Source organism: Schistocerca serialis, chromosome 9 (assembly GCF_023864345.2).
Source record: "Schistocerca serialis cubense isolate TAMUIC-IGC-003099 chromosome 9, iqSchSeri2.2, whole genome shotgun sequence".
Taxonomy (NCBI): domain Eukaryota; kingdom Metazoa; phylum Arthropoda; class Insecta; order Orthoptera; family Acrididae; genus Schistocerca; species Schistocerca serialis.
The window spans coordinates 211,282,199-211,308,760 of NC_064646.1; the positions used below are offsets into that span (position 1 = coordinate 211,282,199).

The following is a 26,562-nucleotide window of genomic DNA, read 5'->3' on the forward strand; positions in this document are numbered from 1 at the left end:
TGGCTCCCCCACTCATTTCAGTGCCAGTCATGGTACCTTTTCTGCCATTGATCTTTCTCTTTCTTCTCCCTCTCTCCTCCCTTCATTACACTGGTCGCCACATGACGACCTTTGCGATAGTGACCATTTCCCGTTGATTCTCTCTCTCCCTTCCCGCTCCCTGATGGACAGGTTACCTCGTTGGTCTTTCCAACGCCCCGATTGGCCTCTATACACTGCACAGGTCATGTTTTCTCCCTCTTTGTCGGGTTGTATTGATGTCGTCTTACGTGACGTGTCTGACGCGATTGTTCGCGCCGCTAGCCTTGCTGTCCCGCACTCATCTGGACCATTTCATTGCCGGCAAGTCCCGTGGTGGAGTACGGTCATTGCCATTGCCATCCGTGATTGCCGTCGAACTTTGAACACTTTAAGAGGCACCCATCTGTAGCCAGCCTTACTACCTTTAAATGCCTCCGCGCTAAAGCCCGTTATTTAATCAAACAGAGCAAGCGGATATGTTGGGAACGATTTGTTTCTTCCCTCGGTTCTACTGTCCCTCTGTCATGGGTATGGGCTACACTTCGCTCTCTCCAAGGTTGCCATCGGCAGTCCACCCTCCCAGGCCTTCACCTCCAGGATGGCTTTTGTTCGGACCCATTAGTTCTTGCAAAACATCTTGCGACCCATTTTGCAGTGGCATCAGCATCAGCCTCCTATCCAGCTGCTTTCCTTCACCAGAAACAGCGGGCTGAAGCTTCCACCTTATGTTTTACCCCTTGTGAGTCAGAATCTTACAACGAACCTTTTACTGAATGGGAATTTCTTTCTGCTCTATCTTCTTCTCATGATACGTCCCCTGGCCCAGATTCCATTCATAACCAACTACTTCAACATCTCAGTGCTCCACAACGGCAACATCTTCTTCGGGTGTTTAACCGTATCTGCCTCCAGGGTGACTTCCCTTCTCAGTGGAGGGATAGCATCGTGGTTCCTGTCCTTAAGCCTGGTAAGAACCTCCTATCTGTTGACAGCTATCGGCCAATTAGTCTAACCAATGTTGTTTGTAAGTTACTTGAACGGATGGTAGCCCGTCGGCTCAATTGGGTCCTCGAATCTCGGGATCTGTTGTCCCCTTACCAGTGTAGCTTCCGAGAGGGACGGTCTCCAATCGATCATTTATTTCGCTTGTAATCCGCAGTTCGGTAGGCTTTTTCCCAGTGCCGCCATTTGGTTGCAGTGTTTTTTGACCTTCGCAAGGCCTATGACACGGCCTGGCGCCATCATATCTTACTTACCCTTCATCAGTGGGGTCTTCGGGGCCCACTCCCGATTTTTATCCATCAGTTCCTGTTCCATCGGTCATTCAGGGTTCGAGTTGGTACTGTTTTTAGTTCTCCACGGACCCAGGAGACGGGTATCCCACAGGGTTCTGTCTTGAGTGTCCTTCTTTTCCTCATTGCTATTGATGGACTTGTGGCCTCTATCGGTCCTTTGGTCGCCCCTGCCCTGTATGTGGATGATTTCTGCATTTGGGTTAGTTCCTCTTCGATGGCATCTGCAGAGCAGCAGCTCCAGGGAGCCGTATGGCGTGCCTCTGCATGGACCCTCTCCCACGGGTTTCAATTCTCTCCTCTAAAATCGCGGGTGGTCCACTTCTGTCGCCGTGCTACGATCCATCCTGATCCAGAGCTCTATTTCGATGCACAACGATTGCCTGTGGTCCCACAGTTTCGTTTCCTGGGTCTTCTTTTCGACAACAAGCTCACTTGGCTGCCCCATGTCAGACATCTGAAGGTAGGATGTTTCCGTAAACTCAATGTCCTTTGCTTCCTTGCCCACTCCTCTTGGGGTGCGGACCGTTCCCTCCTTTTCCGTCTTAATAGTGCTCTAGTTCTGTCTCGCTTGGACTATGGTTGTCACGTTTATGGTTCAGCTGCTCCTTCCACACTGCACGTGCTGGATCCAGTCCACCATCGTGGTATCCGTTTGGCCACCGGTGCCTTCCCTACTAGCCCTGTTGATAGTCTCCTGGTTGAAGCTGGGATCCCCCCCCCCCTTTCTGTTCGGCGGTCCCAGCTTCTGGTGTCTTATGCACTCGCTATCCGTTCCTCTCCCACTCATCCTTCCTATTCTATCCTGTTCCCAGACCATGGACGTCGCCCACCCGATTCCCGCCCTCGGGCAGGTTTACCGGTTGGGCTCCGCCTTGCGTCTCTTTGCCGTGATTTTCAGCTTCCTTCTTTGTCCTGTCTTCCTTGCTCCCTCCCCTCCCCTCCACTCCCCTTTGGTTAGTTCCTCGAATTCGGATGGATCTCCGCCGAGGTCCGAAAGATTCCATCCCCCTGATGGTGTTCCGTTCCTTTTTCCGCCAAATTTTATGGGAGTTTCGGGATGCTGTTGTTTTTTACACTGATGACTCTAAATCTGCTGATCATGTGGGGTATGCCTTTACGTCCTCTGTTGGAATGGAAAATCATCTGCTGCCAGCTACATGTGGGGTGTTTACTGCGGAATTGATGGCAATTTCCCAGGCTCTTACCTTTATTAAACAGTCCCAACGCAACCATGTTTTGTTATTTACGGACCCAATGATGGCCTTCTTGCTATTGACCACTGTTTTTCGCGCCATCCCTTGGTCTCTGCCATCCATGACCATCTTGCTGATATTCACTGTGCTGCTTGTTCCATTGACTTCCTTTGGGTCCCTGGCCATGTGGGTATCCCGGGTAATGAGCTCGCTGATCGTTTGGCTGGGCAAGCAGTCACTTACCCCCCATTTTCTGTAACCCCTCCTGCAGCGGATTTACGGCTTCATATCAAATCCCACTTCGCACAGTCATGGGCCAACTCTTGGGAGGCTACTCCCCTGTCTAATAAAGTTCGTGCGATTAAGGTGACACCAGGCCCGTGGCGTTCTTCCTTTCACCTCTCCCGAAAGGGACTCGACCACACTGTGTCGTCTCCGCATTGGCCATACCAGGCTGACCCATGGTTTTCTTTTGCGTGATGAGCCACCCCCACTTTGTGGTTGTGGAGCGTACCAGTCAGTAGCCCACATTTTGGTTGAATGCCCCCTTCTTTTGGCTCTGCGTGTTAAGTGCGGACTCCCCCACACTTTACCTTTGATGTTGGCTGACGATTCCCAGATGGTCTCTCTGGTTCTCGGTTTCCTCTGGGAAAGTGGTTTTTATTCTCAGTTTTACGGTTTTTAATCTATCTCTGGTGTTGGGGCACGGCGGTGAGTGTTTGGGTGTCTCCCACTGTAAGCCGTGTTTGGAGATTCCCGACTCACCTCACCTCCCTGACCGAGATCCTCTTTTCTTCCCCTTTTACTCTTTCTCCCCCCCCCCCCCCCCCCCCCCATACGTGCTTCTACAGTCTAGTGCTTGCACCTCTTAAGTCACAGGTGGTCTTGCCTATGCTGCTTCAGCATAGTGTTGGGTTCGTTCTCTTGCTGACTTCCCTCATTTTGTTTTTACCATTGACAACATGACTGCCCTTTCACGTTTTTAGCCTTTTATTGTTCTGACTTTCCTGAGATGTCACACTAGTGGAATGGACCACATTTGAAACAAGGGACTGATGACCTTGCTGTTTGGTCCCTTAAACCCCACACAACCAACCAACCAACCAACCATCTCCCAACTTATTCCCCCCCCCCCCCCCCCCCTTTCCGTCCTGTCATCTCTTCTCTACTCACATCCCCTGACCCCCACTGTACATCACTCTCTGCCAAAGCACTCACCAGGTCTTTTCCCCATAACCTGCTATCCTTCCCCACTCCACTCCAGATTGCTGGTTTTGCTCAACGCAGCAGTTGCATTCCGGCCAGAGCTGCTGCTGCAGATAGCAGTCATTTGTGCATGAGGTGTGCTTGCTTATGTGGATGTGTGTGTTTTCTTTTCTGAAGAAGGCTTTGGCCAAAACCATAATGTGTAATAGTCTATTTGTTATGCTGCCTGCATCTCAGTGTGTCATCTTTATGGTGAGTAGCAGTTTATTCTTTTTATAATATTATGAAAATTGTTTTAGTTGGAGATTACATCTAAGCATGATAATTTTTGAAAATTAATTCTTAGTTACAAGAAGAGGTCCCTGTGGGGATTGACTTTTTGAAACCATCTATACAGCGATGTAGGTTAGGTTCCTAGGGATCTCACCCTGCAACCATTCGCCCTGGTGGGCCCTCGTTTGTGAGTAATCAGTGACAAAAAAATTGTGTGATGTTTGAGAGCTTAAAATTTTAAGTTTTACAAGTAAAGACATTGTAGTGCAGTGGCTGACATGCAAAAGATTGTGGCTACAAATATCGTCAGGTGTATTGAAATATTTTTGTGTTCACTAATTGAAATTACTTCGATCGTTATCTTTATTCAACTAATTTGTTTGACTGTGATTTTTAAAAAAAATTTGAACACTTTGTTACATCATTTTAATCATTGTTATAACTTTTAAGATCACTTTTATTTTTTCTCATTATTTTGTTTTCGTTTGTAATCTGTGCCTGTGATTTTAATTATTTTTGTTTATCTGTCACAATATTTAAAAGTGTGAAAATGTCAGTCTATCATTTAAAAAAACAAAAGATGAAGTAATTTATTTATATTGGCTGTGCAATGGTGTCAAAAATGTTTTTTTGGTTACGTACAAGATGCACATTTTTTATGGTAATTACCATACAGACTTTTAAAACACAAATTCCTATTGCACTGTGGATAAAATAACACAGATGAATATTTAAACAAATGTGCAAAATGAGGAATAGATATAATGAATGCAATAACATGGACCAAAGTACAAATATAAGATGATTAAATGGAAGATAAAGTAATTTAGTTAAAGGTTGTTGTTGTGGTCTTCAGTCCAGAGACTGGTTTGATGCGGCTCTCCATGCTACTCTATCCTGAGTGAGCCTCTTCAACTCCAGGTAACTACTGCAACCTACATCCTTCTGAATCTGATGAGTGTATTCATCTAGTGGTCTTGCTCTACAAATTTTACCCTCCACTCTTCCCTCCAATACTAAATTGGTGATCCCTTGATGCCTTAGAATGTGTCCTATCACATGATCCCTTCTTTTAGCCGGGTTGTGCCACAAATTTCTCCCCAATTCTATGAGGGGTGTTTGAAAAGTCCATACAAAGTCTGAGAGATGGCACCACCGGTGCGTATCGAGGTCATGTTTAGTTAGTAGCATCTTTGTAAAGAATGCACACCAAGTTTCAGCAATGCTGGTCTATTTCTTTGTGTTTGGCATTCGTGTGAATCAAGGAAGTCAAGTGATTGTCAAAAAATGGACGAAAAAGAATTTCACGTGGTGATTAAACATTACTTTATGTTAAGGCAAAATGCCTCAGGAGACTAAAGAGAAGCTTGATAAACATTATGGAGACTCTGCACCTTCGAATAGAACAGTTTATAAGTGGTTTCAAAATTTTTGGAGTGGCCATATGGGCACAAGTGATGCTGAATGTTCTGGACGCCCTGTGGACTCCAGAAGTCATTGATAACATCCATGATATGGTGATGGATGACAGAAGAGTTAAGGTGCGTGAGATTGCTAGTGCTGTGGGCATCTCGAATGAATGGGTACATAATATTTTGCATAAACATTTGGATTTGAGAAAGCTATCCGCAAGATGGGTTCCACCATTGCTCACGCTTGACCAAAAACGGAATCGTGTGAGGTGTTGCAAGGATGGTTTGCAGCTGTTCAGGAAGAATGGGCAGGACTTTAAGCATCGTTTCGTCACTGTGTATGAAACATGGAGACATTACTGTACTCCTGAGACCAAGCAATAATCTAAACGATGGGTTACCAAGGGAGAAACTGCACCAAAAAAGGCAAAGACCATTCCTTCGAGCGGAAAGGTTATGGCGACTGTATTTTCGGATTTGCAAGGGATAATCCTCATTGACTATCTTGAAAAGGGTAAAACTATTACAGGTGCATATTATTCATCATTATTGGGCCTTTTGAAAACCAAGTTGCAAGAAAAACACCAGCAATTGGACCGCAAAAAAGTCCTTTTCCATCATGACCGTGCACAAACGCACACCTCAGCAGTTGTGGTCACAAAATACGATTCCAACTCATTTCACATCCTTTGTATTCTCCAGACTTGGCTCGCTCGGACTACTATTTGTTCCCCAATTTCAAGAAATGGCTGGCGGGACAAAGGTTTTATTCAAATGAGGAGGTGATTGCAGCAACTAATAGCTATTTTGCAGATTTGGATAATTCCTACTATTCAGAAGGGATCAGAAAATTAGAACAGCGTTGGATGAAGTGTATAAGTCTAAAAAGAGACTGTCGAAAAATAAAAAAAGTTTTACCCCAAACATGTAAGTAGTTTTTATTTTTGCACGGGCTTTTCAAACGCCCCTCGTATTCCCACCTCATTAGTTACATGATCTACCCATCTTATCTTCAGCATTCTTCTGTAGCACCACATTTCAAAAGCTTCTGTTATTTTCTTGTCTGAACTATTTATCGTCCATGTTTCACTTCCATGCATGGCTACACTCCATACAAATACTTTCAGAAACGACTTCCTGACAATTAAATCTCTACTCAATGTTAACAAATTTCTCTTCCTCAGAAACTCTTTCCTTGCCTTATCCAGTCTATATTTTATATCCTCTCTACTTCGACCAGCACCAGTTTTTTGCTCCGCAAATAGCAAAACTCATCTATTACTTTAAGTGTCTTATTTTCAAATCTAATTCCCTCAGCATCACTTGATTTTATTTGACTACATTCCATTATCCTTGTTTTTCCATTCATCTGTAAAGAATTTGCGTTAGGATTTTGCTACTGTGACTTATTAAAGTGATAGTTCGGTAATTTTCACACCTGTCAACATTTGCTTTCTTTGAGATTGGAATTCTTATATTCTTGAAGTCTGAGGGTATTTCGCCTGTTTCATACATCTTGCTCACGGGATGGAGTTTTGTCATGGCTGGGTCTCCCAAGGCTGTCAGTAGTTCTAATGGAATGTTGTCTATTACGGGGGCCTTTTTTTGCCTTAGGTCTTTGAGCGCTCTGTCAAATTCTTCCCACAGTATCATATCTCCCATTTTATTTTCATCTATGTCCTCTTCCATTTCCATAATATTGCCCTCAAGTACATCGCCCTTGTATAGACCCTCTATACAGGGGTCGGCAACACGTCGATCGCGACTTACTGGTAGATTGCAAATGCTTACTTGGTAGATCACGTGAGTACTGAGAGTGCGAAAGAACAATTGTTGAATAAAATCATCAGTTGTTTTCCGTAGCAGTAAAAATGCATGCTCATTCAACACTAGTTGTTTTGTTTGTTAATAACAGCATGGAACTGGTACCAACATGTACCTTGAACCCCTAAAATTTTTGCCTGCACGCCATTCGTTGCTGCACTGTTTCACTCATCTTTGTGAAATGTGTTTGATACGTGTCAGGAGAAGGTGGTGAGTTTTGTGCTATGTACTACAAACTTCTGCGATGTAATAGTGTGTGGAAAGGACATAGGTAGAACTTTTTTGTGCCATCGGTACTCAGCACTGAGCATGCGTAGTAGCATACCTTTTGACACTTTTCGAGACTGTACAAGCAGTGCAGCGACTTCACGCATAATGAGTTGTGTATCAAAAAAACGTAAAATTTATCATTTTCATTGTGAATGTGAACACCAATTTTTCATAACAGAAAGAAATGGCACATGCATTTGTTTATTGTGTGACAATAAGATTGCATTTGTGAAAAGGACAAGCGTCGAGAGACATTTCAAAACTGTGCACCCACATGTTAACACTGAGTATCCTATAAACTCTGAACTGAGAAAAGAGAAAATCAAGAAACTTAAAAATCAATTAAATGTTCAACAAAGCATGTCCACGAAACCAGTAGACAAAAGTGTTTCTGCCACTCTTGCTTCCTATCGTGTTTCTAATGTATTGGTGAAAAGGAAGAAACCCTTCGAAGATGGTGAATTCATAAAAGAAGCATTTCGAGAAGCTGATGACGGGTTGTCTCATAATTTCAAGAGCAAGTCTGAAGTAGTTGCTGCCATCGAATCCCTTCAACTTTAATCAAGAATGGTCACAAGGAGAGTTGAAAATATGTCTGATGATGTTTTCTCTCAACTGTAAACACATTTGGATGAGTGCTGTTGTTTTTCAATGCAGTTAGATGAGTCCATTGATGCAACAGGTACTGCTCAGTTGCCAGTTTTTGTAATGATGGTTTTTAATAACTTTACTGTCAAGGAAGAACTTTTGAAAGTAATTTCTTTGAAAGGCCATACAAGAGGAGAAGATATTTTTTGCCATGAAGCAACTCATTCTGTCGGAGAAAATACCTATCCACAAGCTTGTAAGCATTACCACAGGTGGAGCCCCAGCCTTTAAAGGTTCTAAAAGTGGTTTTATTGCTTTGTGCCAAAGAGATGAAAGTTTTCCACCGTTTTTAACTTATCATTGTATTTTACACCAGCAGTCTCTTTGTGGAAAGTTTTAAAATTTGAATGAAACTATGAATACTGTTGTAAAGATAGTCAACAAAACTAGGTCTCACTCTGTTCAAAGAAGACTTTTCAAAGATTTAGCAAATGAACTAGAACTAATGTATGGAGATTTACTGCTCCACACTGAAGTGCATTGGTTCAGCAAAGAAGTAGTGCTGCAATGTTTCCACAAGCTTTTACCAGCTATAAAACTGTTTTTCAATAACAAGATGAGAATAGTCTGTCAGCTTGTATTGAAGATCCTCTCTGGCTTATGAATTTTGCTTTCTTAATTGACTTAACAGAAAAGCTTAATGAGCTGAATTTGAAATTTCAAGGCAATGAGAAAGATATTGCTGATATGATATCTGAAGTAGATTATTATACCGAAAAATTGTTTTGTGGGAGTGTTGCCTTAAGAGGGGTGAATTAAGACATTTTCCAACTCTGAAGACACAAATAGAAGAAAGTGAGATACCTTACAATAGTGAATGTCATGCAATAATATTAAAAAATGATCTGTTTCATAAAAGTGTTGCAGAACCCAAAACCTGTTGGCTTCTAATTCCTCAGGAGAAATACCCTATCTTAGTTAATGTTGCTCTTAGAATAAAGGCCTTGTTTGCTTCTACCTACCTGTGTGAATCACTGTTTTCAAATACGAATTTTATTAAAAATAAGCACAGAACAAGGTTGACTGATGAACATCTGGACTCGTGTATTCGACTAAGTGTAACAAGTGATACACCAAATAAGGACATTGTTGACAAAACAGCTACTCAGATTTCACATTAAATGTGAAATAGTTCTTGTATTATTAAAGTAAGAATGTACTTGAGAATATTATGAAATATAAAATTATTATGTTTCGAATAAATAGTGAAGATTTGAAACTTTTATTTTAAATAGTAGTTTTAAAGTACCGGTATCCAAAAATTAAAAATGTAGCAATTGAATTTTTAAAAATAGATCACTTTGATATGTTGGTACAGAATAGTAGATCGTGAAGACTTTGTGGTTGCCTACTCCGGCTCAATATGCTCCTTCCATCTTTCCTCTTTCCCTTCTTTGCTCAGGGCTGGTTTCCCATCTGAGCTCTTGATATTGATACAGGTGGTTCTCTTTTCTCCAAAGGTCTCTTTAATTTTGCGTAGATGGCATATATCTTACCCCTAGCAATGTATGCTTCTACGTCCTTACATTTGTCCTCTAGCCATTCCTGCCTAGCCATTTTCCACTTCCTGTCGATCTCATTTTCGAGACGTTTGTATTCCTTTTTGCCTGCTTCATTTGCTGCATTTTTATATTTTATTCTTTCATCAATTAAATTCCATATATCTTCAGTTACCTAAGGACTTCCACTAGCCCTCGTCTTTTTATGTAATTGATCCTCTGCTGCCTTCACTATTTCATCTCTCAAAGCTATCCATTCTTCTTCTACTGTATTTCTTTCCCTTGTATTTGTCAATTATTCCCCAATGCTCTTTCTGAAATTCTCTACAACCTCTGGTTCTTTCAGTTTATCCAGGTCCCATCTCCTTAAATATCTACCTTTTTGGAGTTTCTTTAGTTTTAATCTACAGTTCATAACCAATAAATTGTGGTCAGAGTCCACATCTGCCTCTGGAAATGTCGTACAGTTTAAAACCTGGTTCCTAAATCTCTCTCTTACCATTATATAATCTAGCTGAAATCTTCCAGTGTCTTGAGGCCTCTTCCACATATACAGCCTCTTTTCATGTTTCTTAAACCAAGTGTTAACTATGATTAATTTATGCTCTGTGCAAAATTCTACCAGGTGACTGCCTCTCTCATTCCTCAACCCTGATCCATATCCACCTATAACTTTTCCTTCCCTTCCCTGCCTTTCCCTACTATCAAATTCCACTCCCCCATGACAAAATTTTTGTCTCCCTTAACTATCTGAATAATTTATTATATTTTATCATACATTTCTTCAATATCTTCATAATCTGCGGAGCTAGTTGGCATATAAATTGTACAAATCACAGTAGTATATACTGTGATAGGTGTCGGCTTCATGTCTATCTTGGCTACAATAATGCATTCACTACGCTCTTTGTAGTAGCTTATCTGTGCCTTTTTTATTCATTATTAAACCTGCTCCTGCATTACCTATATTAGATTTCGTTTTTATAACCCTATATTCAACTGACCAGAAGTCCTGTTCCTCCTGCCACTGAACTTCACTAATTACCACTATATCAAACTTTAACCTATCCATTTCACCTTTTAAATTTTCTAACATACCTGCCTGATTAAGGGATCTGACATTCCGCACTCCAATTCATGGAAAGCCAGTTTTCTTTCTCCTGATAATGACGTCCTCCTGAGTAGTCCCCACCCGGAAATCCAAAAGGGGGACTATTTTACCTTTGTAATATTTTACCCAGGAGGACACCATCATCATTTGACCATACAGTAAAGCTGCATGCTCTCGGGAAAAATTACGGCCGTAGTTTCTCTTCGCTTTCAGCCTTTCACAGTACCAGCACAGCAAGGCCGTTTTGGTCATTGTTACAAGGCCAGATCAGTCAGTAATCGAAGCTGTTGCCTCTGCAACTACTGAAAAGGCTGGTGCCCCACTGCAGGAACCACACTTTTGTCTGGCCTCTCAACAGATACCCCTCCGTTGTGGTTGCACCTACAGTATGGCTATCTGTAATGCTGAGGCATGCAAGCCTTCCCATCAATGGGAAGGTCCGTGGTTCATGAAGAGGGGGGGGGAGGGGGGAGTTTAAGGTTAAAAAATAAAGATAAAATTTATGCACCTAACAAGAACCAAACCCACAAACTTTTGCGTGTCACTCTGGTATGCTAACCATTGTGATACAATGCTACTACATGTAAAACTTCCAAATTTTAGGCTCTAGAAGATTACACATTTAAGATTTTTTTCTTCCCCTCCATTGGTTACTCACAAATGAGGGCCCACCAGAGTGAACAGCTACTGAGTGAGATAGTTGGGACACTAACCTCTATCACCATTCGTATCTGCATCTTACCAGTTTTGCTTATGTTACTGAGAGATGAATTACGAAGATGAGAATCATTCAAAAAGTGCTGAAGGTTTCTCACTGAGCAGTGGAGAAATGCTTGCTATGAATCATACGGAGAGAAAGAAAAGGGAACAGACTGGAGGGTATCATAGTTACAACTGCAGTGGGGAGCTGTACTAAAGCTCTAGGATGCCTGTGTGCCACCTGTGATTCTTCTGTCAGTGAATTTTGTCGTGTGTCCTTATTTTTTTTCCAATCTCATTTGATTACTTTTTGAAATGAAAAGTTCTGAAACAGATATACTGATAAATTGTCTTTGTTTATTCATTGTAACTGACAATTAATTGGAACTAACTCACAACCGAACACTGCTGCCTTCCTGCCATCCTCGTAGACACAGCCACAGTCACTTATATAATAGCTCGACAATATATAGTACTCATGATATTGTTATAATTAACATTTTATGTAATTTACAGCGGAGAAAATCTTATACAAAAGTATTTATGTGCAACAGTACACTATGCAGAAAACATAAAACGTATTTTACATAGAATTTCCTACGATACAGAGTCTTCCAATGTTAAATATTAAATTCTAAATGACTTTTTAAGATTTTGACTATTGATCTTTACACATGTTTTAACTTTTAAGTCACATTTTTGTCTGCAACAAGTTGCTTTGTACATTACGTTATACTTTACTAAATAGTTTTGATTTTTATCATACTTACTTTCTAGAACTTTCTGAATGAAGATTTCATAGAAAAAATAACTGTCATATAATTGAGTTATTATTCTTTTGAATTTGACTCATCTTCATATTGTCACGTAGAAGATGGTGTAACTAGATAAATGACGAACACTAACTTCACTTAACGAAGGTTTATTCAGCACTTACACATACAAGAGTGCAGAGCGAACTGCCTCCGGCCAGAACACACACAGTATATATACAGCTACAGAACATTCCAGTACAACAATTGTTGATATTTATGGATACTTCTAGAATTTACTCGAACCGAAAATAGAAATTAAAATTGTACAGGTGACGTGAGTTTTGAACTCATGACCCTGCATGCAACAGTTCAGTATCATAACCACTACACCACGGTGCTACTCAGCTTCTTCTGTGACATTGCTCTCTCCTTCAGAGAACAGCATCTCGGTATTACGTGCTAGTCCAGGAACGACTCATTGGTCCTGCATACTCAGACTCCTGATGACTGGTGATTGCCCTGGTGGTGATCTTCTTAGAACTTCTTTTGCAACTACGCTTTTCATCACCTTTCCGCTTGTTCCCTGTCGTTGAAGCTTCGGATTTACCCTGGGTGGTGGAAACTGTGTAGGGCTTCATTCAAAGGACATGGACCGTACCTCTGATCTTTTGTTGTCTTGCATCGGGGTCGAAATCTTCAGCTTCATAAGTAACATTAGACAACTGTCTTACAACCTTATAAGGTCCAAAGTAGCGCCTGAGGAGCTTCTCATAGAGACCAACCTTACGAACAGGAGTGAAGATCCAAACGAGGTCACCAGGCTGGTAGACAACAGGGCGGTGGCTCGTGTCATACCTTCGGCGATCGTTTTCTTGAGCCTGCAGCGTGCAGAGTCGGGCTAATTGCTGAGCTTCCTCAGCTCTGGTTAGCACTTGGCCGATGTAGACGTTGTCCACGTCATCAAGATGTAACGGAAACACAGTGTCCATCGTTGTAGTCGCCACATGCCCATGCACCAGGAAAAATGGCGCAAATCCTGTGATGTCTTATTTGGCGGTGTTGTAGGCAAACATCACGAAAGGTAGCACCTCATCCCACTTGCTTTGCTCAACATTGACGAACATTGATAGCATGTTGGCCAAGTTCTTATTAAGGCATTCAGTAAGCCTGTTAGTTTGCGGGTGTTAGGCAGTCATCATATGATGAGTAATGTTGTACCAACTGTTTATCTCTGTCACAAGATTCGATTGGAAAAACTTTCCCTTGATCCGTAATGAATTACCTTGGGGCACCATGTTTTAATACAATGTCTTTCACGATTAATTTGACTACCTCGGATGCTTTGGCTGTTTTCACAGCTTTTGTAATGGCATAGCGTGTAAGATAATTAGTGGAAACAATAATCCATCTATTGCCACTAGCAGACATTGGAAATCATCCGAGGTGGTCAATCGCGACACACTGGAAAGGTGTTTCGGCTGGTGGAATTGGTATGAGTTGATCAGGTGGTTTCTGAGGAACTGCCTTTTCCCCTGGCACACTCTGCAGTGTAACACGTAGTGATGGACACTCCGAAATAAACCTGGCCAGAAAAATCTCTTGCGGATTCTATCTTAGGTCTTAATAAATCCTAAATGTCCAGCGTCAGGTGTGTCATGGAATTTCTGTAGGACATCTAAGCGCATGCGTTTAGGAATCACCGGTAGCCACCTCTTTCCAAACGGATCAAAGTTTTTCTTGCAAAGTAAATTGTTCTTTCACATCCTCTGACCAATTTAAGGCAAGCATAATTTGAGATATCTTGACATCCTTCTTCTGCTCAGCAGAAGATGCCCTTGCACAGGGTTTCTTGAGAGACAGTCGGCACCTTGGTGTTTTCTTCCACTTTTGTATACTATCGTAATATCATACTCTTGAAGACATAGTGCCCACCTGGTGAGTAGTCGTGTTGGATCCTTAAGACCCATCAGCCAACAAAGTGAATGATGGTCTGTAACAACTGTGAATGGCCTTCCATAGAGATACTGTCGAAATTTGCACATGGCGCAGATCACAGCAAGACATTCTCTTTCTGTGGTTGAGTAGTTTCTCTCGGCTTTTGTAAGTGTCCTAGAAGCATAGGCTATAACCTTCTCATTTCCATCTGAAATTTGCACCGATCCTATACCCACTGGCATCTGTGTGTAGTTCTGTAGGTGCTGTCTAATCATACAGACCAAGTACAGGGTTAGTAGTCACAGCTTTTCGCAGCACATCGAAAGAATCTTGTTGAGCACCACCCCAGATAAATTTAGCATCAGCTTTTAACAACTCTTGGAGTGTCCTGGTGTTGATATAAAAGTCTTTTATAAAACAATGGTAATAAGAACATAATCCGAGGAAGCTTCTCACATCTCTAATACTGTTAGGAATAGGAAATTCCGTTATAGATCTCACCTTTTCTGGATCTGGCCACACACCTTTTGATGCAAGGTGTCCAAGTATTTTGATTTCTTTTGCTCCAAAGAGGCACTTTTCTTGGATTAAGTTTCAGTCTGCCTTGTTGGAGACACTTAAGAAAGGCCCTCAGTCTTTTTATATGTTGATCGAATGTCTCTGAGAACACTATAATGTCATCTAAATAACAAATACACATTGTCCACTTCAGGTGACATAGAAGATTATCCATCATCCTTTCAAAAGTTGCTGGTGAATTACACAAACCAAACGGCATTACCTTAAACTCGTACAGGCCCTCAGGGGTGATGAATGCAGTTTTCTCACAATCAGCCTCATCTACTTCGATTTGCCAGTATCCCGAGTACATGTCCATGGTTGAGAGAAACTGAGCCCCCTTCAGACAATCTAGTGTATCATCAATTCGTGGAAGAGGGTAAACGTCCTTTTTAGTTATCTTATTAAGCTTCCTGTAATCAACACAAAAGCGCCAACTGCCATCCTTCTTCCTGACGAGGAACACTGGTGATCACCGTGGGCTCTGAGAAGGCTGAATGATGTCATTCTTCATCATTTTCTCTACCGCGTCGCAAATTATTTGATGTTCGTTGCTGACACGCGAAATGCTCTGTGGCTTATTGGCTGATGGTCTCCAGTGGTAATCCAGTGCTTCACCATTGATTTGTCTAATTTGCTCTTCACCTGTGGATTGAAGCATTAAGAGAACTCTTGAAGAATGGCAAGTAGCTTCTTCTGTTGTTCCTTAGTGAGATCTGATGATAGTCGAGCTAGAAGATCTTGTCTCATAGTGGTAGCGCTAATTTCGCCCACAGACTCTGCACGGGAGGTTTCTATGATGCTCAGCTGTTCTTCACTTAATGGCTCAGCATTTGCCATACACAAACGTCTTGAAAGGATCTGCGGTTCTCGGCAACAGTTAACTATGCACAATTCTTCAAATCCGTTCTTAAACGAGACGACAGAGGCTGGGTTGACCAAGTTATTCTTCAGTGGTATGCTTCTCATACATTCCACTACAAGATCCATAAGTTGATGCACGGCCTGACGCATGACAGTTACCTTTCTATCACTGACTGCAGTAATGATCACTTCACCCAGCACACATAGTCTCCACACACTTTGGATGCGCATCTTCCTGTCTACAGTATCTCATCTCGTCTAGCATAATCTTTGAGTGACAACAATCTGTAATTGCCTGAGAAACTTTCATAAAGTCCCATCCGAGAATGACGTCATGACTACTCTTGTAAGACGATAAATTCTAAGGGCTGTGTATGGCCACTTATACCTACACGAATGACACATCTTCCTGTTGGTTTTACATATTTCCCATTAGCCACCTTCACCAGAGATATTATGTTGTCAGCGAATACGGTTTTCTGCAACTGGCGACAGTACTTCTACGGAATGACTGAATATGATGCTCCAGAGTCCACAAGAGTTTGGGCTGGTTGGCCATCCATGAAGATATCGACGTAGTTTCCTATCATTCTTGTAGTGATCGATGGCGGAGGATTTTTCTCTTCGGCGGCCTCACCTCCAAGGAAGGTCGCACCCTTTAGTTTTCCAGGTTGCGGCAGCTAGGTGATCGGCTGGAGCTTCTAAACAGCAATGGAGAACTAGATTAGCGTGTTGGGGAGTGTCCTCTCCAGCAGCTAGCTTGCGGCGATGGTAACCTACGTTGTCCTGCCCCCACATCTTGTTCATCTTCGTCGTCCTGGAGTTGGCGTTGGCTAAGATCGATCTGCTGTCTTCTGGTGTGGGCATCATCAGATATCTGCCGCCTTTCTCGACAATAGCACACCACATGTTCCGGTCGTCCGCAGTGGAAACATACTGGTTGGTTATCCTGGGTCCTCCAGGTGTCAGTCTTCCTTGGTGTCCAAACAGGTTCCTCATGTGGCATTGTAGGAATGTAACTCTGCCTGGGTCTCAACTTTTTCACCGTTTTAAAGGGACATGAAGGATGAGAGATTGGGTTCAATGTCTGTTCCACTTCCTCCCTTATGACCTTTGAAGCATCTCGGTTTATCGCTCGCCGTGCAATCCAAATGCCTTATGTACTTCCTTTCTCATTATCTGACAAAGAATACTTGGAAATCAGTTGCTTCCTCCATCATAGACATTAATACAACATTTGGAAGCTGTTCAAACTTCTTGCGTGTTATTCTTTTTTGATGCATTGTCTTGATATACTGGCACCATTTTATGAAGTCGTCTACCGTCTAAACCTCCTTGAGGAGTAGGGCTTGATACATGTCCTCAGCAACACCCTTCATGAGATGTACAACCTTATCTTCCTCCTTCATTCTAGGATCCACTATTTTACACAGCTCCATGACATCTTGAATGTAGGATGCTGTAGTTTCTCCTGGACGCTGTGCCCTGCACTTTCATTTATCCTCAGCCTTGCACTTCCGTCGTTGTGCGTCGCCGAAATACTTGCCAATTCCACCTGGAATACTTCCCAGCTTGTGAACGTCTCCTCGTTGTTCTCATACCATTGCTTGGCAGTGCCCTCCAAGTAGAAAAATACGTTAACCAAACACACAGTGTCATCCCATTTGTTAAATTTTGCTATATGCTCACATACCTTCATCCACTTGTTTGGATTTTGGTCATCGTCACCAGAGAACCCTGGAAGGATGTCTCATGTGGTGGCACACAGTTGCTGTCATCGTAATGTCCTCTTCTTCTTCTGTCTCCGATAGATTGCAATCTGTTGAATATGGCTCAAACTTGGGTTTCTCACCACATAAACGGCGGCTCTGTCGTGACCTGATGGGAGCCACTGTGTTGTCAATAATGTGCGCTATCACAAGTTCCAATACCCAGCGTCTCCACCAGAGTAATGTCATGTAGAAGGTGTAATTAGATGAATGATGAACACTAAGGTTTATTCAGTATTTGCACATACAAGAGCGTGGAGCGAACTGCCTCTGGCCAGAACACATACAGTAAATATACAGCTACAGAACATTCCAGTACAATGATTCTTGATATTTTTGGATGCTTCTAGAATGTACTCAAAATGAATATAAAAATTAAAAGTGTACAGTCCACATGAGTTTTGAACTCACAACCCTCCATACAACAGTTTAGTATCATAGCCACTACACCACAGTGCTACCCAGCTTCTACTGCGACAATATAACACAACTCATATCTTTCATATGTTGCCAGGGCAGATGATAAGTTCTGTCACATCTGCTATTTTCCAGACCTGGTGAAGAAGATGAAGAGTTGGAAGCTGATGCAAGATTAGATGAGTTCTCCACCTACTTCAAACGTGAATATGAACCGAAAGTTCTCATCACATTCTCTGATAATCCACTAACACGAACCCGTGTGTTTGGACGTGAACTGTGTCGCTGCATACCTAATGCGGTGAGTTGTACTTGTAATTTTAATATGATTCTAACACATCAAACTGTGCAAAATTTTGCTATAATTGTAAATAGGAAAGAGAACTGTGTTGCATCTGCACGGAAGCCACTTCTGAAAATTTTGTCTGTCATGACCTTTGTGCTTCTTTTGATAGTTGGTTCTTCTTACTGCTCAGTATCAGCATCAGAATCTGTACATAAAAATCCAATGACAGAGAGTGAGAACTGAAGCAGAATTTCCAAATAATACAAAAGGTGACAAATTATAAATGAAATAATAAATATTTCAAATCTGGCAAATGGGAACGCAAAGCACAGGGAATCAGTTTAAGTGCAATTGCATTCTCTCTAATCATGAGTAGTTCCTTTTAACTGCATAACTTTGTACATTGTAGATGATAGGATAGGAGTCACTCCATTTGTCTCTCTCTTCACACTCTAAAAAGTATCCTGATTCTGCAAAACTGTCTGATTGTTCTGACACCTATTCTCAGCCCATTTAAAAGAACATAAAACTCATTGAAGTCAACAGAGACAGAAACTGCCTATATTGAATTAGGATAGATAAAAGGATGAGCTGTGGCCTTACTGAAGAAGTATGTTTAACCTAAATATTGATTGCTTGACAGGATTTTGTATCGCACTCGTTCCATATAGTCCAATGTCTGTAATGTTGCCATGTCACCTGTCCAATTGGGGGGCCTCCTTTAGCAAGCATATTCCAGGTGCATTGCTCTAGCAATCTAATTCCTGACATTCTGTTATGGTACGTCCAGAGATGGTGATAAGCAAAGAAAGCTTTTTATGATTTCATCCCAGGTACTGATGGTGTGGGGTGCGTTAGCCTTCTTCTTTCATAGATTTCAGCTACGTACATCAAGAAGACACTTGCTAATAGATATTTTATATTGTTAACAAATACTGGTTTTGGACATCCTCTGATCAGTTCGACTGTCTCATTAATGGGAATACAAACATGCTAGATGCACATAGAATTGTATTGTGCATCATGCTTACCTCAGTAGATATAAACGTGTGATGGAGAACTCTAGTAGTTTTTAAACTTCAGCCTTTACCTCACAATTTCACCAGCTTTATAACGTATATGTTATATACAGCAACTCATATATTTACAATACGTGATACAAATGCTCTTACACAACATAGCCAGCTGTATATTACTGAGTGGTTTACAGCATCCAACAGTGCTTGAAAATGACAACATGTTGAAACTGCAATCACAATAAATAATGTGTTAACAACCAAAAGTGCATACGATCCAGTTATCGTCAAACTAGTATTATCATTTGCATTTTTTTCTTGTAACTATTCAGTTGACGAAGCTTCGGTTACCATTACAATAAATAGGTAGGTGGCATCAGTTTTTCTTTCTTTAATTGTGTTCATTGTATAATATGTCTGAGTTCAACACCATTATTGACATTGCGTTGAATGCTGCCTTCTTTCAGTAGTGGAGAATTCTCCTCTCCTGCAAATTGGTGTACATCATGATGTCAGATATGTATACTCCACCCATGTACTGGTTGTATTGGTGTATTATTTCTGGCTTCATTCCTATTTTTTTATGTTAGACTTGGAAATCACCAACACCAGCTTCAGTAGTCAATAAAAAGACAGGAGCTGGCTGCCGCTTTTACTCTCGGTATGCAAAAGCTAGTACCGAACCTGACCTACAATTCATCTTTTTCTTAGCTCTAAATTTCCTTTTATATTGGCCTGGTAAAAATTTTGTGCTTTTCCTTACAGTGCCAGTAATGTAGGCACCTAATTTGAAAAGGCTGTTTACAAGTCATACCGACTAAAAATATTGTCTATGATAACCTTTGTGCAGACAATTATGTAAACACCATAACTTCTGAACAACACAGTATCCTAAGACACATCTTGCGATTTCATTCTTATGTTCTTGGTTCTTGGCATCTTTGTAAGTACAAAACACAACACAAGAGTGTGTTATGAAGTCATTAGCACCATCTAACAGCGAATTTATAAGGTAATGGAAACTAAATGAAGTATTGACGAATTTGCGCACTGGGAGTGTGTGGGTGTGAGATAGTTAACATGACATTCGAAGGGTTAATGTACACAATGTGCTTTGGGCTCTGCAGCCACCTGCCCCAGGGTTAAAGCAACTGGGAGCTAACCTTCTCATGTCGTTTTGTGTGTTTGTTAAACACGGAGCAGAGCACACACTTCGGCACTGCAACAGGGTCATTCACTGCTATAGATCACTTGGTATTCTCTTCGGAAAGGACAGCTGTCCTTTGGTGGAACAACAAATGCCAGTCTATATTCAAGGACAGGTGGGAAGCTGTATGTAGGTTCAGTGCCGGCCAAGTGCAGAGAGTCGTACAGCATTTTGAGTAGTCAGGGCAAAATGGTGCCAGACTATTAGAAACAGCAATAAGAGGTTGTGGCAACAGTGTCTGCCCACCATAAACTGTCCCAGTAACTGTTCAGCCATAGGGGAGACCATAAGGAGGATTTCTGGGAAAACAGGGAGACCACAGTGACTGCAGTAATGAAGCATGGTAGTCTCAATCAACAAGCAAGACATTGACCAGACAATGACAGCCTGTTTTGCCACATTTACCACCACTGACAGTCAGGATTCAGCTTTCTGATACCTACAAGATGTGTACTGAGAGTGGCAGTTGGTACCAGTTCCAGGACTGATTAATGCAACAGCTCCTTCTCCCTGTGGGAGCTGGATTCTGCATTATTTGTAGCTCATGAAACATCACCTACTGAAGATAGGGTCCATTATAGTATGTAAAAAGACGAGGAGTAGTAGAAATCCGTGGGCAACAGAAGAAATATTGAATTTAATTGATGAAAGGAGAAAATATAAAAATGCAGTAAATGAAGCAGGCAAAAAGGAATACAAACAACTCAAAAATGAGATCGAAAGGAAGTGAAAATGGCTAAGCAGGGATGGCTAGAGGACAGATGTAAGGATGTAGAGGCTTATATCACTAGGGGTAAGATAGATACTGCCTACAGGAAAATTAAAGAGACCTTTGGAGAAAAGAGAACCACTTGTATGAATATCAAGAGCTCAGATGGAAACCCAGTTCTAAGCAAAGAAGGGAAAGCAGCAAGGTGGAAGTAGTATATAGAGGGTCTATACAAGGGCGTCGTACTTGAGGACAATATGCTGGAAACAGAAGAGAATGTAGATGAAGACGAAATGGGAGATAGGATACTGCGTGAAGAGTTTGACAGAGCACTGAAAGACCTAAGTCGAAACAAGGCCCCAGGAGTAGACAACATTCCATTAGAACTACTGACGGCCTTGGGAGAGCCAGTCCTGAAAAACTCTACCATCTGGTGATGAAGATGTATGAGACAGGTGAAATACCCTCAGACTTCAAGAAGAATATAATAATTCCAATCCCAAAGAAAGCAGGTGTTGACAGATGTGAAAATTACCGAACTATCAGTTTAATAAGTCACAGCTGCAAAATACTAACGCGAATTCTTTACAGACGAATGGAAAAACTGATAAAAGCCGACCTCGAGGAAGATCAGTTTGGATTCCGTAGAAATGTTGGAACACATGAGGCAATACTGACCTTAAGGCTTATCTTAGAAGAAAGATTAAGGAAAGGCAAACCTACATTTCTAGCATTTGTAGACATAGAGAAAACTTTTGACAATGCTGACTGAAATACTCTCTTTCAAATTCTAAAGGTGGCAGGGGTAAAATACAGGGAACGAAAGGCTATTTACAATTTGTATAGAAACCAGATGGCAGTTATAAGAGTCGAGGGGTATGAAAGGGAAGCAGTGGTTGGGAAGGGAGTGAGACAGGGTTGTAGCCTCTCCCCAATGTTATTCAATCTGTATATTGAGCAAGCAGTGAAGGAAACAAAAGACAAGTTCGGAGTAGGTATTGAAATCCATGGAGAAGAAATAAAAACTTTGACGTTCGCCGATGACATTGTAATTCTGTCAGACACAGCAAAGGACTTGGAAGAGCAGTTGAACGGAATGGACAGTGTCTTGAAAGGAGGATATAAGATGAACATCAACAAAAGCAAAACGAGGATAATGGAATGTAGTCGAATGAAGTCGGTTGATGCTGAGGGAATTAGATTAGGAAATGAGACACGTAAAGGAGTTTTGCTATTTGGGGAGCAAAATAACTGATGATGGTCGAAGTAGAGAGGATATAAAATGTAGACTGGCTATGGCAAGGAAAGTGTTTCTGAAGAATAGAAATTTGTTAACATTGAGTATAGATTTAAGTGTCAGAAAGTGGTTTCTGAAAGTATTTGTATGGAGTGTAGCCATGTATGGAAGTGAAACATGGACAATAAATAGTTCAGACAAGAAGAGAATAGAAGCTTTCGAAATGTGGTGCTACAGAAGAATGCTGAAGATTAGATGGGTAGATCATCACTAATGAGGAGGTATTGAATATAATTGGGGAGAAGAGGAGTTTGTGGCACAACTTGACAAGAAGAAGCGATCGGTTGGTAGGACATGTTCTGAGGCATCAAGGGATCACAAATTTAGCATTGGAGGGCAGCGTGGAGGGTAAAAATCGTCGAGGGAGACCAAGAGATGAATACACTAAGCAGATTCAGGAGGATGTAGGTTGCAGTAAGTACTGGAAGATGAAGAAGCTTGCACAGGATAGAGTAGCATGGAGAGCTGCATCAAACAAGTCTCAGGACTGAAGACCACAACAACAACATAGTATGTGACAACATGTCACCGGGCAGAGCAAAGAAACCCTGAACATTTTTAACCTTTTAACCTTATTTGGACGTCGGGATCCTTTTATGACATATGGTGAGAGCAGTTTTAATTCCACTTTTAAAACTTTGGAAGGACCACACATACTGACGTAGTTTTTGTAATGTTGCCCTCATTGTATGGAAAAGACCTTGGACCAGATGGTCAAACACCGCCTTGTCTGGACCTTAAAAATCAGGTAGCTCTCTAGTTGTTTTCAATGTGGGGTCAAGAGATATCACTACACCTGCCGATCCAGGAGGTGGCTATATAGCAAGAGTACCTGCACTGTTTTTAGGTACTGGATACAGCTTTTGGAATCCAGGAGGCCTACAGTACTACTTGGAGGCATATTATACTCAGACAGCTCAATGAATGCAGTTTTTGATGAGGTCTTCCCATCTGTATAAGTTTCTTCCTCTCACTGAGCTATTTTAGATAAATAAGTTGGTGACATCCTCTCTGATTTCTTTGATCAGGAGAACATATGCGGACTGAAGCAGTGAATGAAAATTTGTACCATGGCCGGCATTTGAACCCAGGTCTGTGCTTAATAGGCATATGTATTGATCTCTACACCATGCTGGCACTACTGCACAGAATGCCCTAGCACGTCTCCCACCTCAGTCCAAATTCCAGTCATGCCTCAGCTCACTTGGTGTAGCCCCTAAACTCGAATAGTGTCTCTGTCCTTTGTTCCTCCTTGTGTCTTGCAACAACTACTTGCCACTTGCAACTGACTATTCGATGGTGGGAGTAATGTAAGGAGAACAGGGGTCTTAATTTCTCCATCAAGAAGTCTTTGATGTGCTCTTCTTACCCAGTTAGGTTAAATTTTAGACTTGACTGAGTTACAGGTGAGGGCAGTTCTTAATTTTAAAGACACAGTGGAGTTTTTGGGCTTCACTTTGGACTCTGAACTTAAATGGTTGCCACACCTTAGGGATCTGAAAAGACAGCCCCTAAAAGCAGTCAGTATTTTAAAACACTATTCAGGGGTGGAAGGATCAAACTTGTCTGCTCCAGTATTACGGGGCCTTCATGTGATCTCATCTTGATGATGGGTACATGATGTACAGATCTGCATGACTATCTTATTTGAAATTATTGGACATGGTGCATGATAAAAGAATTCAGCTTGCCATTGGGACTTTTAGTACCAGTACCATACTGTGCCTTGGTGCTCAGGCTAGTGAGTCGCCACCCCACACATGGTGAGGACTTCTCAGAGTGCGACAGACCTATAAAACACAATGTTATACACAGTGGCATACCACACTGTTGCCTGGCCATCAGGCTTTTTCATAATCAGTGAGTGATAAGAGGCATTATGGGATTCACACAAAGGATTGCCTTTCGGGGATGGGTGCAGCTGGTTTTAATGTTTTATGCCCAGGTTCTAAAGAGGCACAAATTATTTTAGACTTATACATTAAAAGAAAGACTGCACTTCAGATTTTACGCTTGAATCTCTGTTTTTTAACATTTTGAATTGGCATCCTGTGAAGTTCTGTATGTTGATGGCTCCAAACGAGGGGACTTACTTGGCTGTTCAGTAATGTTCCCTGAGCTTGGCTTCAGGATCTGCCTTCCTTGTGAATGCAACGTATTTACTGCAGAGCTCCATGCGATCCTGAAGACACCAGAGCAGATGAGGCATTTTCAGGGCAAATGGATTTTCCACTGATCTGATTCCCTTAGTGCACTACAGTTGCAGCACATGTACCCTCAAGGGAAAGTTGCTTCGTTAATACACAACCAGCTGTGTGTCTTACAGTAGCAGGTGAAGCAGGTGCCATTGCACTGGGTACTTGGGCATGTGAGAATTTGAGGAAATGAAAAAGCAGACAATGCCACCAAGGAGGCCTGCAGGAAACATGATGTTAAACAGTGTGTCCTTCTCTGCACGCTGTTGTTTTGCTGTGAGTTGGAAATCCGTGCAATTGTGGGAAGAAGAGTGGTTGCTAGTGAAGGACTGCAGGTGGTGAAGCCAATTATGTGGCTGTGTTGTTTCTCACGACAATCACTCTCATGGGATGAAGTGGCCCTGACCTGCTTCTGAATTGGGCACTGTCCCTTAAAGCATGGCTTCCTCCTCCAGTGAGAGGACTCCGTGGTTTGGGGTGTCTGTGGTGTGCTAACCACTGTACGCCGAATTTTAACAGAGTGCATATTCTGTTTTATTCCAGTAATCATCCAGCCGCAGCTATCTGTGATTTATTTTAATTCTTTCCACTGCTTTTTCCCTTTTGTTTGAAAGGTCTAGATCAGACAGTATGATTTTTGGGCATGTGCATGAGTTTGTAGGGTATTCTTTGTTTTTCTATGTGATTTGTGATGTGCTAATTTTATGATTCGACATTGTCTTGAGAATCAGTGTGTAGACTGGACGGAGGGACTAGCACAATTCTGCTTACATAAGAGTCAATCACCAACTTAATTAAATATCTGCATTCCTACAAACTTTTAACAATGAAACTCACTGTTTGAAAAGGGTAAAAAGGCACTGATAGAGGTGCCAAAAGTGCCTGGATACGTGAAAATTATTACTGGGCCAGTAGACAGTGCTCAGTCAATCAAGGCTACATAAGTAAACAGAGGACAGGGAATAAGGGAATAAAATGTGTAACTGAGAAGATGTACATTAGAGACATGCTATTGATGGCACATGGCGGTGGCAGATTAATTTAACAGCGGTGTGGATGCATCAGTGGACTGAGTGTGATTGTAATTTCAAGTTGGCATTGTAATTCCATTTGATCTGATCATCATAACTAGTGAGCATCAAGATCATTACCTTTTTCTCTAACTAACTGACAGTCTTTTATCAAACCTTATGGTGCCTGCAGCACATAGTTAAACTGCCTCAACATAGCTTTTAAAAGGTAGGAATATGTGGTACCTGGAAACTGATTGAAGCAGCCCGGAAAATGTATCTTGATAGGAGAAAACTCATATTCCAGCGAGGCAGAGCTCTTGCCATGGGGGTTATTTAACAATTTGGGTTTCAAAGAATAAGGCTGCTCAGAGGGGAGTATCTTTCATAGCCAACCTAACTATGCTCATGTTCACACTTTTGGGCAGGTTGCTTAGGCCGGTATTACACTATCATATTTCTTTGACAAAGATTTGATCAAAGATATGATCAAATATTCATCAAATTTGTTTGAGAAAGATATTTGACATGGTGCTAAAAAGGGGTATTACACAGTCACCATATTTTAGTCAAAGTTCAAGATGGCTGACAACAACAACTTGTTATTATGCTCAGTTGTTGCGTGTACCACAATTGCACTGTGTGCGCATTTGGAAGGGAAACGGGGGAAAAAAAAGAAACATGTGGGTGAAGCCGTGGGTTTTATGGCAAGATGATAAAAGCATTCAACAAAATTTGTTATGTGAGCTTCTAGTAGAGGACGTCAAGTTGTACATAAATTACTTAAGAATGGATGACATTTCAGTATTTGCTCAGTGCAGTCTCTCGTCATATCACAAAGCACAATACTCACTTAAGAACTGCTATATCTGCAGAAGACAGGCTCACAGTAACACACTGATTTCTTGCTACAGGAGAGTTTTACTCTAGCTTACAACAGTACAGCACTCAAATACCACAGTGCACATTAACTAAAATAATAAATAATAGTCAGAAACGTGTGAAGCAATTTATAAAGCAGTAAGGACCAATATCTGAAAGTAAATAAAAGCTCAGTACACTTTATGTGCAATGAGAACTATTTTTATTGTAG

General features: G+C 41.6%; 1 protein-coding gene across 3 annotated transcripts in view; it reads left to right on the forward strand.

The window, feature by feature from the left end:
• The window catches only part of LOC126418690 (probable ribosome production factor 1), a 55,660-nt gene that overhangs the window by 11,128 nt on the left and 17,970 nt on the right, over window positions 1–26,562 (forward strand). For all 3 annotated transcript variants that reach the window (XM_050085586.1, XM_050085587.1, XM_050085588.1), the window contains exon 3: window positions 17,885–18,050. In XM_050085586.1, the coding sequence (XP_049941543.1) occupies window positions 17,885–18,050 (166 nt within the window). The remainder of the gene's footprint in view (window positions 1–17,884; window positions 18,051–26,562) is intronic.